Here is a 19893-nt window from a genome sequence, read left to right as displayed (position 1 = left end):
ATTTTAATAAGAGATATTGAAGTCTGTGGCTGTAATGTAGCAATATATGAAAACATAAAATACTTAGCAGAGTAACAAGTGTTTATGTAATTTAATGTGTTGTCATTCAAAATTGGATTTTATTATCTTCCTTGTGATTTTGTTCTGATGGTCTTTCTTTTTTTTTTCTTAGTGTCCTGTCTGGCAATGGGACATTAAGAATTGTTGTCTTAATGCCATGGTCTTTCAGGATAAATAGAGTTTAAGTTTCAGGGCAAGTGAAACCCCTTTCATTGGTATCATAGAGTCTAAATCAGCCAATAGGATCAATGATGTCTAGTGTTTCCTGGCATCGTGAAGTACAGTATGTCCGCCCCATGTGGGGAGATGGGAAAACACGTTATTGGAAAAACAAAGCATCTTCAAGTCATCAGGCTAGAAAACTCACATACAGAGTTGGATGCTTCAAGAATTCTTGATTCTTGGAAGCAGAGGCAGGCACTCACAAAACAAATCGGGGGGGGGGGGGGGGGGGGTGTTTGGGTTTGCACTTTTTCACACAGCAGCAAGAACCCAGCGAAATTTCAGCGCTGCACGGATATTTTTACATGGCTCTTTAATGAGAGTACAATTACCTCAAGCAAACTGCTTCGTGTGGATACACAAAGTTGGCAAATGTGCGATCGATCAGGGACTTAATAACTAAAACTGCGTCTGGTGGATAGGATGTCTTTGTGTGTGTGTGTGTGTGTGTGTGTGTGTGTGTGTGTGTGTGTGTGTGTGTGTGTGTGTGTGTGTGTGTGTGTGTGTGTGTGTGTGAGCATGCATATGGATGGTGTGTGGCGAGACGGATTCCCCCATAGTGCTATAAATCACGAGATACTGGCTCTGTTGCCTGGGGCGGGATAGCCGGTATATCTCCCTCACACAGATTCCCCCCCTCAGGTTGGATCTTTAGGGCTACAAAAGCAACACACTGATTAAGATTAACATCAGGGGAAATGTTTGTCACACATCAAAACTTGGAGAGACAGTTGATATCTGTTGCAAAATAAAGTTAATGTGTTAATTTAGGAGCAGGTCCACACCCCAACCACACCTCTTACTACCTGAGATCTGTTTATACTGATCTGTCCAGGTCAGCCATGTTCTCGGTGTTCTTTCAGCACTACACCCACTCACACTCAACCAGTCACCCCTTTACCACTGTTCTCTGCCCACTTCATCAATCATTCATCATCCCTACCTCTTTCATTTCTCATACCCACCTTTTTCACCCCAATCTCTTCTCACTTCGTTTGTCATTTCTTATTCCTACCTCCTTTGTCTATCATCCGTTCCCCCATAACTGTGCCATTCCTTATTCTTACAATCCTCCTCACGTGTCTGCCTCCTTCATTCCTCATCATTATTTCCCTTGTCATCACTCATATTAATTTTCCTAATCTTTATCACTCATCTCGATTGCCTACCTCTTTCATCCCTCATCCTTTCTTCATTTAATCTTCACCCCTTGACTCTAGCTCACTCGTCCATCAACCAAGCCTCCATATCTTTTATCCCTCAACCCTATCCCCTTCATTTGTCATCTTCTATATCAACCTCCCTCATCTGTATCCCAACCGTCTTCATTAATCATCCATACCTCCTTCATCCTAACCTTTGTCTTCTTTATCCCTCATCCCCATATATTTCATCCCTCATCTTTACCTCCATCATTACTTATCCCTACTTCCTTCATCCCTCATACCTCAACCATCCATTCATTATTCCAAACTTTTATCTATTATCCCGACTTCAATTATTGCTCACCCCCCAATTCTACCTTTATCCTTTTTCATGACTACATTTGTCATCCTGACCTCATTCATCCTTCATCGTATCCTCCCTCACCTTCATCTCGCATCCCTACCTTTTAGTTGTCATCCTCCCTGCCTTCATCCCTCATCTCCTCCATCCCTCATCCCTCCCTATAACCTCCCTCATCTTAATCCTTCATCCTAACCTCCTTTATCCCTCATCTCCAGTTTTTGTACAGCACTCATCCCTACCTCCCTAATTCATCATGACCACGCAGAGTCCCCATTTCCACAGCATCATTCTGTAATTCCCTGAAACAAGTTGGGAAAATGTTAGTAATTCTCCTAAGATATCCAAATTCCTCCTTAATAAATCCCTTATCCTGGCATTCAGGAGGTGTGGCTCTCTTTTTTGAACTTTTAGACATTTAATCCACAGGTGCTGTAAATATGTCTAAGAAGAATTCATTAAGTCAATATGGAATTTGGTTTAAATGGCCTTTTAGTGATCCTGTTGTCAGTTCTTTTGAACTTCTATCACTATAGTGTCTTAAAGATTTGACCCAAATGGCTAAACACAAGTGTTGTTCATCACAGATGGAAGCTAGACTTTCCCCAGTTATATCATCATTGTTTTTTTTTATGAGTTTTTTTTTTTTTTTTTTTACAACAGAAGCACTGTATGTTTCTACTCGTCTGTTTCTAGGGAAACAGAGTGCTGGTTTGGCATCAGCAGGGGGGTTTCCTTGGAAAACAACGTCCATCAAAAACACAAGATTTCAAAGTGCTCTGTTGTACAGCCGTGGTCCCTTTTACATATAAATTGGCCTGTCAGAGAGAGGGTGTGATATTTTTTTTCTCCTCCATAAGTGGCCTCTCCACAACTCTTTTACCGCATTTTCTTGTCTCATTTTCTGTCGTGTCATTCCAGTGTTTGTGCAGAAACACACGTCAAGCTCAACTCAAAGCAAGCAGACCATGAAGGAAGGACTGGCCCACACACACATACATGCACACGCACTCTCTCTCTCTCTCTCTCACACACACACACACACACACACACACACACACACACACACACACACACACACACACACACACACACACACACACGCTCACACGCACAGTGACACAGCTGCAGCAGCACTTGTAGACTGCTGTCAGCTCTGTCCTGTCTGACCCACTTTGGATGTTTCTGGAAGAGAAGAAGGGCTTTTCCACACTGGCAAGGAGATACCCCTAGTATCCCTGCAAAATATTTTCAACCCTTGAGCCTTTTCACAGCTTCTGTTTTTGTGTACAACAGACCAACATAATAAGTGCTGACTTGTAAAGTGTAAGGAAAAGATACAGTCTACAAAACATCCATCCATCCATTTTATCTATCCCTTGTGGGGTCGCAAGGGGTGCTGGTGCCTATCTCCAGCTGCCAATGGGCGAGAGGCGCGGTACACCCTGGACAGGTCTCTTTAAAACATTTTGAACTAAAAAATAAATTGTGCACTACATTTCACCTTCCAACAGTCAAAACCATATAAACAAATATCCTGATACATCTCAATAATCCAGGTAAAAAAAAAAATCCAGGAAAGGGTTGAATAGGTCATGTAGAACAAACCTTTGCTACAATTACAGCTACCTTTCTGTGAAATGCCTCTACCAGCTTTGTGGATCAAGAGAATAGATTTTTGCTTGTCTTTTATTTTTAAAATAGCTGAATCCCAGCCTAAATAGCATCCATGCATCTAAATTTTGAAGTTTTGCCACATTTAGATCTGGGCTTTCAGTAGACAATTCAAACACATACATATGATTTCTTTCCATTAAATTGTAACTCTGGCAGTATGGTTAGCGTTTTTGTTGTGCTGCATGATAAACCTTTCCCTTGTCTGTATTTACCCCTCTCCATCTTCCCACCAGCTTCCCTGCATCTGCAGAAGCAAAGTGTCCCCACAGCATAATGCTACCTCCACCCGTGATCACGTTCTGCCACAAACACCGTTTTGCATTTAGGCCACAGAGTTTAGTTTTGATCGTATCCGAGCGGAACAATCTCTTTGATGTGGCAAGACTTTATAATTATGTAACACTTTGTTTTGCTCTACCTCATAAAATCCCAACAAAATACATTTAAGTTTGTTGTAATGTGACCATCTGGGACAAAGTTTAACAAGCATAGAAAGCTTGCAATCACTGTAGCTCAGCTAGGAACAGTTACAGCACGGCCACCTGTTTTGCCTTCCATAACAATATCTGTGATATCACGGATATGCCGTCTGAACAGAGCGAGGGGAAGCTGATGAAGCACCTTTATGTCCTTTCAACACCCCTGTTGAACAAACATCCAATGTGCAGGAAAGCATTCATCTACAAAGGGCCTCTAGATCATGTAAACTAATCTAATCATCCAATCTCTGCAACGTGATCTTTTAGTTCATGGGTCTAATCTAGTGGGATAATTAGAGCCAGAGAAGAGGGATTATGACCAAAAGTCGGATGGGGCCAGAGCTCACTTACTGGATTTCGATATAACTGGATTTACAACTCAAATTTAATCCTTTGAGGGGGGGGGGGGAGACACAAAACAACAACAACTGCGGTTCTGTATCAGCCATCAAAACATCAGAATGATTTAAAATGAAAGCAGATGTGATGCAAAATGTTTCCGGCGTATTCCCAGAGCAGCCAGAGGAGGACAGAGACCGTGTATGTGTTCTGTGATGAACATAAAAAGCAATAACTCTTGATTTTAGAGTAACAGACCATCATTTTTTCCCACTTGGAAATTTTCATAGTGGTAATATCTCAAAGGAAAGTAACATACAGTGAAGATTTGATTAAATGTGTTTAAAGCCAATCGAAAAGACCGAAAAACCACAAAGGATGTCAGAGCTAGTCAATTCAGCCATCTAGAGAAAGAAAAGTACTGCCGCACTCAAAAGATCAATCCTCGGTGCCAAAAGGAATACAGGACATAGGGCTTCTTTAAAGTCACCCTTGCTCCATCATCTTGACACGTCTCAGTGGGATTCTGAATCTGACTTCAATCTATATTTGTCCTGTTGAGGCCAGAATGGCGCTCTGTTCCCGGCTCAGCTGTCAGCGCAAGGCTCCGTGTTTTCTTTGTTTTCACCTGGGAAACTCTGAGGTTTGGCCTAACACATGGGATTGGTAGTGCATATGGCAGTCACAGTCAGGAAAAACAAAAACAAAAGGTCTATGAGGTCTCCCGGGGTCTGATATTAAATTAGGCACTCTAAAGAAGTCATTAGTGTTCCTTAATCTGTGTTCTTAGGTGATAATGCAGCGACAAAAAGAGGAACGATGGGACGAGGAGCAAAACCTTGGACTGCCCAAGACTTTAAAAGGGGAAAAAAAACTCCCATGGGAGCAAAGTCTTAAACCATTTCTTGTGAATTCTCAGGTGGGGATGAAATTAATGATGTATTTTCCCATTTAATCTTTAATCCTAAACAGGGTGAAATTAAAGCGACAGAAAGGAAGAGTGAGTTCTGATATGGAGCTTCAGCAGTGGGGACAAAAGGTCATTGTTTTACAGCTTTTCTCTTAGTTATGTGAATTTTAGGGACCGCTGGTAGCTTTTTATATACTGATGAGTGAGGTTTATTTTTTATTTACTTTTTACTTTGATATTTTGAATCAGATGAATAATTGTTTAGGGTTAAATGGATTTAAGCAATCAGAAAACCTGGAATGAGTACTAAAACAAATGGATTTATATTTAGTCATTGAATTGTGTATTTAATAAAATATTGGCACATTTAAATAATTCTGAATAAATCTATTTAACATTTGATTTATACACATAATGACATATAAATAAGGACTTAGTGGTTTATATGATTTACTGCAAAGTGGAACTTTTGGCATTTAATCAAGTTATATTTACTTGAGGAGCACAAGCCTCATCCACTGACTTTGATGGGTAAGGCTGAAAGGTTAAATCCATTCATGCTGTGCTGCAGCACATGGTAGTGAATTGGTTGGATTAAAAATGACATTTTTATAGAGAGTTTTTGTAAATATATATTTTCTCATCTTTATCTCTACCAGCGACACATTTAGTTAAGTTCACACTTTTTGACAAATTATCCTTTTGTTGCTTCCGATTTTATTTAGTTGACGCATTCAAGGAAATAGTTTGATTATCTTTTTGTTTATGAGCTGAATTGTGCCACCTTTGGACCCCCACACCTGATACGGACATCTGCCTTACGGCTTATTTGGTCTACTGCACAAACACGAGAGACTCATATTCATTTCTCTGCCAAACACAACACCACCCTCTGTCCCTATATGTGACCTCGGGGACTTTCTGGACCCTGCTCCCAATACCAAGTGATGCTCCACGGGCCAACTCAAGAGGGACAGCTGCTTACCACAGAAAAACAGAGACAGACCATGACACAGCAGCCTGAAGGATAACTGATTATAAACCTCCAAATATAATAAACTCTGACCTGTGTCCAGATGTGTCCTCTGCTGTGTGGCTTATTATATGGATGCTGTTCTATCAAAGCCTTTTTAATCCATGTAATCACCAGGGTCTAGCGAAGGAGACATTTCATCATGTTGTTCAGATGTGAAAGCAGGGAGCATGAGAGGGACTCAGCAATCAAAATAGCTCTCTTTTGTTTAGAAGATAAAAGACTAAACAGTGTCTATGTGCTTCCTGTAACTAAGGTGTAGCCTGGGTGGTGTAGCTTGTAAATTAGCTGGGGTTTAAATGCATGCGAAGCAACAGGTTTGATGCCTGATGATTTTTAAAGATACTTACAAAGCCCACGATCACCCAAAAGGAAGCAAATTTCCTCTCTGAATTATCCCCACCATTGGCTCCATTTTCAGCCCTGAAATATTTATTGACAGCGGTCTTTAATAATCCCTGGCTGCCACATTACAACTAAAACGTCCCTGACATTTTCATAATTGGAGCGCATTTCAGCCTGAGCGAGAGGCCGTTGGTCCCCGACTTGGAGAAAAAGCCTCTGTTTAAAAAGCGTAACCCTGATTCGGCTCAAGATACTGACCTTTATTTACTTGCACGGAAATAAGCTACGTATGTCCCTGAGTATGTTTGGTATGCTTTTGTGAGGCTACAAGACAATTCACAAATTTTCTGTTTATATGCGTACAATAAAATGATCAGTCCCTTTACAGGCTGTGACAGCTTGATAAATCTATCTAAATCATTCGGTAAAATGAACATGAATAAGAAAAAGTGTTTTCATCCCTCCTCTTACATACAAAAATATCTCCAACTGTATTGACGTTTCATGCACAAAAGTAGAATTTTACCATCTTGTTGTTCTTTAGAAGTTGTGGGGACTGATGGGTTGCATGTATGATCATCTTCATACTGACAGCAAAAAAGATGCACTGATCAGGCCGTTTCCTGGCCGATACTATTTCCCTTGAAGTTTGACTTGCCAATTCCAATTTTTTTTATTTTTTTTTTATTTATGATGCCTATAAGACTAAGCAGAGACAAAATGTGCAGGTTAAAGTAATAGAATGAAATAATTAAAGGATCATTTGCATTTATGCATAAAATCTCCAATAAGATTTTTTAGACCTAGACCTAGACCAAAAAAAGGGATGCTTTAACATCCATGCATTGGGCTGATGTATTTATTAAACAAAATGGATAGGATTTCTGAGCTTTGATGCATTTATAAGATCTTTAAGTAATTAAGGTACTGATAACCAGTCAGTGCTATGCAAGGGAGCAACAGACCATTTTCAATATTTGGCCAATTGATTGGTGCATTCTATTTATGATGATTCACAGCCTGGATCAAAGTGAATGTTTACACTGACTGCAAAAACCTGGTCAATGGCCCTAAACTTTATTTTATCACTAAATTAATAAATCAAAATTAGCCACTGTTGACTGATTATTTTTTTATTCTAAGGGCTGAAACAATTTTAACAACAGGAAAACAGAAATTTATAGTTTGATGTATTTAAAAAGGAAGGGAATAAACCAATAGACCAATCAGGGGTTTGCCAGTTCCTACATATTAGCTGTTTTCATTGAGGCCTGGACTGCTAATTCAGTTTTTTGCATTCCAAAGATCATAACACTTAAAATCTAGATTTAATGGTTTTAAATCCAACAACTATATGTCTCTACCTGTGTATTAAAAGACAGGTCCCTAATCTTTATCAGACATTTTAACCAAACTCATACTGTCAATCAAAGCTAATGGGTTTATACAACAGAAATGGTGGAACTTGTTAGTTTTAATATATTTATGCAGATAAAATCTTCATCTTATCTGCATAAATGCATCAAAATTAACAAGTTCCACCATTTCCGGTGGAACTTGAATAAAATCTTATGGAATGGATCATTTTATCTGCTGGTCAGAGTGGGATGAGGGACAATTTGATCATTATGATTGATGGGTGTAGCTCGGAAACAGAGGGAGTTCTTAATTATTAAAGAATAAATGAAAAAAGATTTTTAAAAAATTCAGGATTTGACCAGCCAATTTCAACATTGACCATCTTAAATGTTTTATTCTAAGACCTATAAAAATAAGAAAACTGCTGCAGTTTCTTTGATGGAGGGAGTAGTTTTTAATCAAACACCAAAATGTGTTCTTAGTTTAGATTGATCTAATTAAATGCTTAAAAAAAATATCAGACTTTTTACTATACCGGCGATCACCATTTGGAGATGATCATCGACTGGCTGATCTCGACGTCTGATCAGTGCATCTTTACTGATATGTCAACGACAACACACTTGGCACACAGAAGTTCCCAGACCTTGTCTCCGTAGCCTCCGCTTCCTCAGGCCGAAGATGCGCACTTTTGAGAAGATGTCAACCAGGTTCCCATTGCAGAGCCCCTTGTTCTTGTTGGGGCTCTTCCTCCGTCGGTTGGTGGAGGGTCGGTCCAAGTGCTGCTCCCGCGCTTGCCTCTTCTGTCTGATCAGCCCACTCGCGATGGCAGCGGCCATGGCTCAGAAATGTCACAACTGCTCGGGTCCAGTCTGCACGCAAAGAACAGCCGCCTCACGGAGCTCCCCGCCCGGGTCACAGTCCCATACCGGCGGGGTTAGGTATTTCTGATCGCTGGCGTTCTCTCCGTCGTCCAAACACTACATGGTATTTGTGATACTAAACCAGATTCCCATTATTACTTGAAATATTCTTGAGCATGATGAAAAAATAATCGACAGCTTCATGAGTAATCCCACTCATCAGTGACAATGATCTCGATTAAAAAAAAAAAAAAAGCCCAACTCAGGCGCACGGAGATCTCGGAAGAATATCCATACCTGTGGCCGTCTGGTCTCAATCAGTCAATTGTCCTTAGATATGTTTAACGGCGGCTGCGCTGCGTCCTCGCTGGGGGGGAAAATCTCCCAATTTTTTCTCCTTCTTTTTAACCTTTTGCTTTATCCTTTTTCTTCTTCTGCCTTCTTCTGAAGGGCAGCCCTGGTTGTCCAGCAGCGGCGAGGACGACCGTGCATGTGCGCCGCCGGGCAATTAAACAAACATAGACGCCTCCTACGAAGATCACCACCCGGCTGACAGTGGAGGAGCCGAGGCGAGACGCGAAGTTTGCAAGGAGGGATCCGCGACAGCTTCCCCCGAAGAGACAAACAGAAGGGGGGGAAAAAATCCGCAACAGTGAAGCAGCGGTGCGATTTTTTTTCTTTTTTTTTTTTTTTTTTCTTTTTTTTTTTTGGACAACCTGACGGTTAATCTTTCTTAAAATGTTCTGCAAATCTCAATCCGTTAACGCACCAGCCAGACTGAATAGGAGGGAGAAGAGCTGATCTGAGTACGGTGCAGATGACGTCTGCGTAGTGTGAAGGTATAGAAATGTAAAGTCCACGACGACCAGCGCATTGCATGACCCATGACATTATGGGGCTTACTGAGAGGGAGACGCATGCATGGCGAACGGTGCGTAACGGGAGTCCGGAAAGAGAGAAATGCCACTGACAAACAACGGAATTTATTTTCCCACGCTCAGTGAGAGAGGTAAAAAAAAAAAAAAAAGATAGTGAGTGATAATCAGTGGTATTAAGCTGTACGTCCCAGATCAACAAAAATTCCCCCTCATCAACAAGTCCTAACCACTGGCTACAACGCCTGAGCGTGGAGGATAGTCCCACCCCCACCTCTCCTGCTGTTTTTTCGACCACCAAGCCCCTGCTTGAGGGAGAATAATGCTGCCGATTTGCAGGCTGTGAGTAGGTGAAATGTATATTTCCTCTCTTTCTCACTGCAACATCAGCTCTCACGTTGTTGTTTTTTTATGCGTAAATTCGCAGTAAAATTGCATTTTTACCTTTATGGTTTAAAATTACAAATAGACGTGGAGTGACAAAACTTTGCTTTTATAAGAGCAAAATTAAAAGATGTTACTGCGCTCCGATGGCTGTCGGTGACTTCAGCACCGCGGCCAGCTCCAGTCGTTTGAGGTCCATACTGAGATGGAGGGAGACGTTTTCTTCAGTCAAACCTATCTAAAGGTCGACTGACGCCTGGACGAAAGCAGCAAGACGTTGAGCAACCCTCCTGCACCCAGTGCCTTCACCACGGTGTGCATTCTTATTCACCAAAAAAAATAAATAAAAAAAAGAATAAAGATAAAAAACACGAGAAAACAAGCTACCAAAAATGTTTAAAGAGAACAAAATGTCAGCATGAATTCAAGCAAAAATAAATTAAAACTCAAGAGAGCCATCTGCTGTTTGTGGCTGTAATCAAACATGCGGTCTCATGGGGAATTCTTGTATTGCACCGCATCCCGCCATTTGTGCGTTTATATTCTCAGCGAGTCGTGCTCACCTGTTGATATCCAGCTGTACGAAGGAGGGAATATAGGAGCCTGAGCTGAAGGGGTAACAGCAGCAACTGTCTGAGAACCCAGTTTGTCTCCTGCAGCTGCAGTCGCATTTGCAGATTGCAATGCCGGTCCTCCAGAAGGAGTCAACCAATAATCATTCGTGCATCGTTTATTTTGATATTTAAAAACATATGGTGAGATTTTTGATCCAAATTTTATCAGCTATATGGCTGCATTCCACTCCAATGATTTTTGGGACAGGCAGAGGAGGGTGCTGAAGTTTATGACCCCATAGATCCCGGCTCCGCTCTGCGAGGGATGCAGTAAACGCTCCAGCCAGCAGCGGACACTGTCAGCTCAACAATGGTCCCACAGCAGCATTTAAATAAGCACTGACACCATGACGGATCAGGCACGAATGTGCCATCTGTTTTTCCACGTTTATATGCATATTTGTTTCCCTACACTGAGGCTGTTGCAATGTGAGCCTGAATAATAATGTGTACCAAACCTACACATGAAAGCACCTGAAAGGAAAAAAAAATCTTATTGTACTAAATGATAAAGTATTCTGAATAAATAAAAATATTCAACTTACTTCCCTTTCTTTCTAAAGCACTTTGCTTTAGTAATTTCTACCAATTGAACTTTTCACATTTTATGATGTTGGAGATTTTAATACATTCATTAAAATCTTATATGACGTACACCAATAAGCTCAAAAGTGAAGTGGAACGAACATGTAAAAAAAAAAAGGTTGTCAAATGGAGGGTTTGAAAAGTGTGGTATAGAGTTGCTTTCAATGTCTTTTACTCTAATTTCTCAAAACAATAGGTGGTCCAAATCAGGGATAAAGTTGTGATAACATCCAAAGTAATGGACATTATTACTGTTCAGTGATCTTCTGTAAATGAAAACAGTATGGAACAACTGCAGACCTACCAAGACGAGGTCTTTCAGCAAAGGGTTGGCAAAAAGGGCATTAATCAAAGAGGTTGCTATAACTGGTCTTTCTTAGAAATCTATATTGTTGGCTCTGGAGGAGCTGTACAGATCTACAGCTCAGGAACAATATGTTTGCAGAAAAAACATTCATCGGACACTTCACTAATCTGGCAAGAACAGCATTAATAAAAGTAACCATTAACTGTGCTGCTTAGTTAGACTAGACCAAAGTGAAGCTTTTTTTAGCCCACATGAAATGCTCATTGTGTGGTGGAAAACTAACATTGCACATTACCTTGAAAACATCACACATTACCCTCATAGGGAAACATGGTGGTAGCAGCATCTTGCTGTGAAGACCCTACACTTTAGCAGATACAGGGGTACTGATCAGAGATGATGGGAAGATGGATTGAGCTGAATACGAGACAAGACCTGGAAGTAATCTCATCAGAGGCAGCAAAACACTTGGGTGGAGATTTAACTTTGAACAGGACAAAGCTACAGCCCAAGCTACAATGGGATGCATTAGATCAAAGCATAGTAATATGTTAGAATAACTTAGTAAAAGGCCACACCTAAAACCAAGACAGAATCTGTGGCAAGATGTGAAAATGATTGTTAACAGATACTCTTCATCCAATCTCTCAGAGTTTGAGCTATTTTGTAAAAGGATTGACAAAAATGTATTTTTCCAGATGTACAAAGCTGATAGAGACAAAACCCAGAAGACTTTCCAAAGAAAAGAAAAAAACTTTCTATAACTTTTTTTCCTACGTCACTATTATGTGGTACTCTGTATTGGTCTATCACATAAAATGCGCAAACATTGATGTTTGCGGTGGTAATGTGACAAAATGTGAACTCTTTCAAGGAATATGGATTTTTCTGCAAAATACTTTATAGAGCCAATGCAACAAACATATTTTCAAGACACCAAACAAGACACAGGTCTAATAGATATATGGAAATCCAATTTGGTCCACATTCACTTTTACATCGATTCAATTTAATCATCTAATGAGATTTAGTACCCCACCTCTCGCCCATTGACAGCTGGAGATCGGCATCAGCACCACTTGCAACCCCACAAGGGATAAGCGTGTCGGAAAATGGATGGATGGATGGAATGAGATTTAGGTCCATTTAAATACAGTTCATTTCTATCCAAATTACTATACCTTACAGTTAAATTCAGTGGCCCATATATCTATTGGTCAAAAGTTGTCTAAGGAAGGCTATGTATGACTGTATGACTTTCCAGCAACCCCTTGCACGTTCTAAATTATAACTACCTCAGAAAAAAAAACACATAGCAGACAAACATGGTGGTATTTCTGCTTTAGACAATTAATTTTTGAAGTAAAAATATTTCTATGACCGCAGAAACAGAAAAGTAAAAACAAATGTTTTTTTTTTGTTTGTTTTTTTTGATAATGGCATACTGTAATGTCCGCACATCATTACATTTTATTGCCGTATCTTACTAGTAACACATTGGTCCTCATAAAATTTTAATGCATTTACTAATAAATACAAAACAACAACAAAACATGATATTCACCCATTTGTGGGACGCATTGGATATAGTTTCCTGTTAATGTGCAAAGCTAGCAAATCTCAAAATGTCCTTCTAACGCTTATCACAACTTATTAATTGAAGGTAATACAGCGCAAGGTGTCAAAGATGTTTTGAAATCCTTTATAAAAACAATAGAAAAAAAGCACAAATATGCGCACATACCTACATTTTTTCTCCTCTTGTATGAGAATGTATGAGAATCCATGGCAATCCCATTCCATTTCTAAGTCCAGCCCTGGCCATAGGTTGCTTCAATGCCTCATTTATACTCCCCCTTTAAAAGCTCTAATATGGTTAGTTTGACCAGACAGCATGTGCCCCTAGCTGTTCACATTAATTTGTTCACAAATGCCTTAAACACTTAATTCATTCTCTAAGTTAGTGCAAAAAGAAAGACATTAGGATAAACACATTTCGACACTTTGTCTAAGCCCACACTCTAGCGTTGCCACAAATGTGATCCAACGAAACGTTGCCACAGGCTGGAATTTGCAAGTCATGAAGCGGCGTAAAGACATAAAAACCAAGGTATTTATGTTTTTTTATAATTTTTGGAGAGATAATCAGCACACACTATATGAATCATGCCTTACCTGTATGGAAAACATTACAATCCCATTTGCACTCATTTAATAGAAAACAGAATCTTTAATGAACGCAGCCTCAGCCTCATCAGGTCAGGACATTTAAATCCAATCTCCTCTAAGGGAAATTAAATTATCTCTGTTAGATGTCCTGCTGCTGGGGCAGAGCAAATGTCACACTGCAGAAACTAGGGGTAAACAACCCATTTGATTACTGCTGCTACTTTCCTTCAGGGCCATTTTTTTTTATCACACATCCTGATGGGGAAAAACAGGCTGCGGCACTCAGCACTTCCTTGGCCCAGAGAAATGAAAGAAGATTAATGGACCTGAATTATGCATTATCAAAGGCTAAAATGAATTTAATTACAGATGAGTTGTGCATTTGTTGTCTTAACGACTCACACAGTTTTCCTATCTTGTCTTTTTTTTTTATCCTTCCTCATGCACATTTGCTTTTTAATAAATGGATTGTCATGACTCCATCTTCAGAAAACATAAAAGCCCAAAGAACCCCTCGTGGACTCTAAGTACCCTCCAGTGCTTGTGTATCTGTCTCATTTGTTTTAATGAGCGTAATAGTCCAAACTAACCAGAGAGTAAATATAAATGGCTTCACATAAGGAAATTAAAATGGAAAGCGAGGGAGACGGCAATTTAGAGAAGCTTGAAATATTTCAGGGGGTCATGATTTGAGCACTAATGCTACCACGGAAAGCTGTTAGGAAAACTTTTGGCTTAAACTAATATTTTAAATTGAATTATCTACGTATATCACATCTTATTTTAAAATGATTCCACTGTACATTGGGCACCAGAGCGGCATAAACATAATGCAAGTCCTAGGATATTCCCAATAATCACAGCCTACCTTGCACAAGTGAACCGAATCACTGCTTAGGGCCAGCAGGGGGACCTCAAGATCGTTTTCATAGAGAATCCAGACTTAAAAACTTCCAGTTTGTAATTACATTTAGTAAGAATTAAGCTATGTTTGAATTTCCACTTGCAAATAATTGTGTTTCTGTCATTAAGAGGATATTGATGGAGTTGTGCATTTAGGATATTAGGAAAGAAATCTGTGCAACTCCTCAGTCAGGGATGTATCTTCTCCTGCAGTGTTAAGTCACCATGGTCACTAAATGCTGCACTGACATTGCCGATTGGTGCTTATGGTCCCGTATTTTAATTTTTTCATCAGGATTCAGGTAAGACATGCACATCAGTACCAAAACATAGGTTTTGTAGCTGACCCACTGATTTGCTACCAGCACACAATTACATCTGGATCAAATTCACCTTTAGAGTCACGTGTGGGGATAAAAAAAAATCTCAATCACCGGTCAAAGAAGACCAGAAATCAGTGTCAACCAGTAAAAGCAGGAATGGTGGATGTCTAATGTTAAAATGATCACATATACATGCCATCCTTCCATCCCCATATACTCGATGGCCTCTTTATTAGCTACTCTTTAGTACCAGGTAACACTGTTACCTCCAGAACGGATGGGTTTTCAGCATTGAGTTAGCAAGGTGTCACAGGAATAGATGGATGGATGGATGGATGGATGGATGGCCAGGAAAAGCTCCAAAGTTCCCCCACTGCCAGGATTCCCAGTATTCTTTGGGCTCCTGGCTTAGTTATTGCCTGTTTTCATATCCTGTCTGTGCTATCAGTGCTGCATAGTCCTGCTGTGTTGGTTTTGTTTTCTTTGCATGCCCAGATTTTGTAGCCTACCACCTGTATTTTTCAGGTAACTACAAAAAAAAAATGTTTTTTAGGTGTTCAAACTGCAGACAACCATAACCACGATTACTTTCCTGCAACGGTCCAATAACAGAGAGGTATGAGTTCACGAGTTTCAGAAGTGATAAATAAGAGCTGAAAGCTAAGTGCAACACTGTAGTACGCCGCATGAATATCTTAAAAGGTGAGAACACATGCCTAAAATATTTTAAGCTAAACACAAAAACAATACCTACTGCTTTAGGTTTGCCCACATACCTTTAAACAACTTTTTATCACTTAATGTAGCGTCAACAATTCATGCAAAAGGACATGAAAGACCGACAACACATTGTCCTGAAAACAACACATGTGAGCAGCTAGTTTAAAGGATGTGTGAATGGGAAAAAGCCTTGCCCTTCCTTCAGCTGCAAGATTATAGTGCTGCTGAGGTGTGGCGCTGTCCCACAGAGACTTTAATGAAACAGTGGTGTCAAACTGTTAGCTCCACTTATAGCCAACACTCAAACTGCAAAACCAAACTTCACTCAACTCGTATCTTCTTTTAGCAAACGTAAATGAAAATACCACAAACAGCAGTAAATGGCGGCGTCCTTTTAGGTCTTTTGGGGACTTTATAAAAGGGGTTTGCTGTGTTTTTTTTAAAAGGACACGATGTGCACTTTAAAGTGCCTACAACTAGAGAAAACCTGTTCAAAGCAAGCAGACGGGAAAGATCGGGGTGGCTAAACAAGGCCCTGCGCAAAAAAAATAAATAAATAAATGAAAGCAATGGGAGAAAGACTGTCTCAACATCCTGGTCACACACGTCCTCTCTGATCCCCACTCTTCCCTTCTCACACACCCTTCTCCTTCTTTTGATCCTATTCAAAATTTGCAGCAGGGATGGAATATGCTTTGTCAGCAGTACTGCAGAGTGAGGTTCCTCGGAGAAGCCCTGAATGCTGTGGGAGAATATCAATTAGCCGAGCCCTTTGGCAAGGCCTCCCTCTGAAACTAAAAGCCGACATAAAGTGTGTTAGTTTGTGTGTGTGTGTGTGTGTGTGTGTGTGTGTGTGTGTGTGTGTGTGTGTGTGTGTGTGTGTGTGTGTGTGTGTGTGTGTGTGTGGGTGTGTTTTATGTTTGACTCTTCACTCCTAGCAAGTTAATATCTTGATGGAGGTGCAGGTGTGCAAAAACAAGGTACATTCTGACTTAGCATAAAGTCTATAGGTGTGAATATGAATAATTCACAGATGCACGAGTTGGAGATGCATTTCATTTCAGGGAGGATATAACGGAGCCCTAATGAGATGGAATTAGGCTCACGTATAGTTCTGTTGAAGAACCAAATCACAAAACGTACCAAAAAATAAATCTAGTAAATGCAATAGTTCAACTTTAATTTAACTTTAGGGCAGCGAGGTTGTTTGGATTATCCTTAAAGGCCATAGCTGATCGACTCTCCAGAGTGGTCACAGCTTGTTCTCTGTAAGTCAGCTCCATGTCATGCAGCATTGCACTGATAGTGCCTGAAGGGAGCGCAGGTGTAAGAATAACCAAAGGCTAACTAGAGGCCAAAGCATAGCTCTGAGAGCACGGCAGACATCTGATGTTATATATCTAGTCAAGCTGAAACATGTTAGCACAGGAAACTGTAATTGCTGCTTATTATTGCAGGCAGTTTGACCAAAGCCGTAAGTTCAGCCATACGTATGAAAGAAGAAATTTACACACACACCGCATACATAAACGTAAACCGTTCCCTCAACGTCTGCCGTCAAAGCTGACCTAATGCTTCATGTCACTTTCCCCTAATGCAAAGCTACCGTTTAAAATAATATGGGTTTTTCCAGTTTGGGAAGCGCACAGAAAACTGTGTTGCTCGTCTTTGAAATTGACTCAGCAGAAACAATTTGATCTGTTTTTTGCTGAACTGTGTCTCACCATCCTTCATAATCTGGTGGCGGTCGCTCTGCTTGTTTGGCATCAGTCGGATTTCAAGAGGAACAATGGCTTCATCAAAATGCGTGTTTATTGATTTTGCACAACATCTCAGCCTGGATGAAACAAAGAGTTACTACTTTAATTACCCAGTAAAAGAACCCACTGTGCCAAAAAGGATCGCTCAGACACACACATCTATGCATGATAAGAGCGGCCTTTAAAATAACAAGACAAACTACCTATTATCAATGACTCCAACAGCTCCTGCATGAAAGGTTCTGTCAAGCAGTAAAAGGCTTTTTATGGTTCTCGTTTAAATGCTTCCTCTCCCGGAGGTCCATCAAGGTCTCTTCATATGATATGCACCATAAATCAGCAGTGAGGAACAGTGGTAAGTGGACCTGATTAAGAGCACCAATGAAGTTTTCCCAAAGAGACAATGAAAGACTAATGGCATCTGTAATGATTTAAAATTATAGTGGTAATTATCATCATCTAGGACTGCACTGTGACCTTTGTTCGTTTTACTCTGAAAGGAAAGTATGAGAAACACAGATGATACCCTGTCACCACAGGAGAAATGTGCATGTTCACAAGGGACGGTGAGATAATGGAAGTGACAGGGAGACGCGGAGAGCAGTGATTATTCTGGAGAGATGAGGTTAGCACTCTCTTATGATAGCAGTGATTAACCAGCAGACATTACAGCACCCATTAACGCTGTCATGGATCAAATGTCGCCACAGCACTGAATACGTCAAATGCTTCAGACATGAAGAAGCCTAATAACTGTTATCAGAGGAAGTTTTACGCATAGGTTATCCACGATTTGACAACCTGTGTGCAGAATTATGTGAAAGTTTACAAGAGTTATACACAATGTAGGTTTGATTCTGTATTTGTTCACTTCTTGGATTGTTTGTTACTTTTTCTCGTTTGCGTTTTTTAACACATCCATCCTTCGTCTATACCCACTAATTCGTACTTGCAAACTCCTGGCAGGAGGAGCCCGGACCAGGACTTGAACCGCTGCAGCCACATGTACTTATGGGAGTAATGCATTTGTCCAATGTAATTTTTGTAGCATGAATAAACAGTATTTCACCTAAATATTTGATACGCGATTCCAAAATATTCTCTTTTTTTAAAATGTTAGTGTCCATTTAATGCATTGTTTTGTTGCAATCTTTGCCCTGTTTTTTTCTGCCTGTGATTTTGTGGCAAGGCATTGTGAAAAGAAATTCAAAATAAATCCCCTTAGCAGATTGAACCCAAGAGATATAGGGGACACAGCAAACATGTGCTCTGGTTACAGAAGACCGAACCAATGTATTTGTCCAAAATGCAAAAAGCTATTCATGTTAGAAAACTAACTCCCTGAACATCCCACCATGGGAATTGGTGGTGGCAGCATCATGCTTTAGGGATGTTTTTTTTTTTTTTTTCAGCAGGACAAGGAAGTTGGCTTCAGTTGAATTTGAGGAAGAAAAATGCATGCCAATCCCGGTATAAAACCTGATGGAGGCCGCAAAAGAATATTTGAACATCCCTAATTGTACAGCTAGCCAGAACTTAAGTTGGAATGGGTTGGACCAAATCATATTGATGTGTTATGATGGCCTGGTCAAAATCATGTACCTAAATCCATTTGAGTATCTGTGGCAAGAAACTCTTCAACTGATAGCACTGAGCTTGAGCTATTTTTCAAAAAGGAATGGGAACGAAATTGCATGTTTGTAAAGCTGGGAGAGCTATGTCCCAAAAGACCTGTGGTTGCAGCAAAAAATCTTTCTACCGATTGTTGACATGGAGGGGCTAAAAGAAAAATGCACCCCACACTGTTCAGATTTTATTAGTGAATGTTTTTAAACACCGTGCTTCCTTTAGCTTTCACTACACAGCAATGAACTCCTTTTCTGATGGGATAAAATTCAAATAAAAGGGGAAAATGATAAAGCAATAGAAATAAGATAAAATCCAAATAAAACACATTCAAATGAGTGGTTGTAATTAAAACACGCAGAAAGGTTTTAAAGGTGTGAATACTATTGCAGAATACTGTTTATACATATTGTAAGTATTAAGGCTGTCCAGCCCATGAGAATATATGTTTTTCTGGACATTTGAATCCAAAATTGGGACAAAGGGGCTGAATACAAATGCATGGCACACTTTGCAGTTCTTTTTTTTTAACAAATCTAAAAGATGCCCATCATCAAAGTTTGGGGTGGTAACATGATAACATATGAAAAAAGTCCAAGAGGTTTTAGTACATTTGCACAGCGAGGTAGATCTAATATCATAAACATATATGTTGCCTAGCAAAATGTGATTTAGCACCTACCTTTTCTTTTTTTTACTAGAAATAATGTTCTTTGTCCTTGCTTTTATTCTATCAGTAATTTTTATAACTTTGTTCCAAACCTACAATTAGATATGTGAACAAAAAAGCAATAAAAATGTGTCCCCAACATTCCAAACTATCCCGAAGTGCTT

The 19893-nt window shown here is 39.9% G+C and overlaps 1 protein-coding gene across 2 annotated transcripts in view; it reads right to left on the bottom strand.

Moving 5' to 3' along the window:
- The window catches only part of fgf14 (fibroblast growth factor 14), a 147097-nt gene that overhangs the window by 48057 nt on the left and 79147 nt on the right, over positions 1-19893 (bottom strand). Inside the window, exon 1 of one of the 2 annotated variants that reach the window (XM_012864219.3) lies at positions 8577-9694. The exons of the other annotated variant lie outside the window; for it this stretch is intronic. Within the exon in view, the coding sequence (XP_012719673.1) occupies positions 8577-8769 (193 nt within the window). The 5' untranslated portion in view covers positions 8770-9694. Of the gene's footprint in view, positions 1-8576; positions 9695-19893 lie in introns of those variants that run through there. 2 annotated transcript variants of the gene reach the window in all.

The sequence above is a fragment of the Fundulus heteroclitus genome, chromosome 7 (genome assembly GCF_011125445.2).
Source record: "Fundulus heteroclitus isolate FHET01 chromosome 7, MU-UCD_Fhet_4.1, whole genome shotgun sequence".
Classification (NCBI taxonomy): Eukaryota; Metazoa; Chordata; class Actinopteri; order Cyprinodontiformes; family Fundulidae; genus Fundulus; species Fundulus heteroclitus.
Note: the sequence above shows the minus strand (reverse complement) of the source record. Positions and strands in the feature narration are given on the sequence as shown.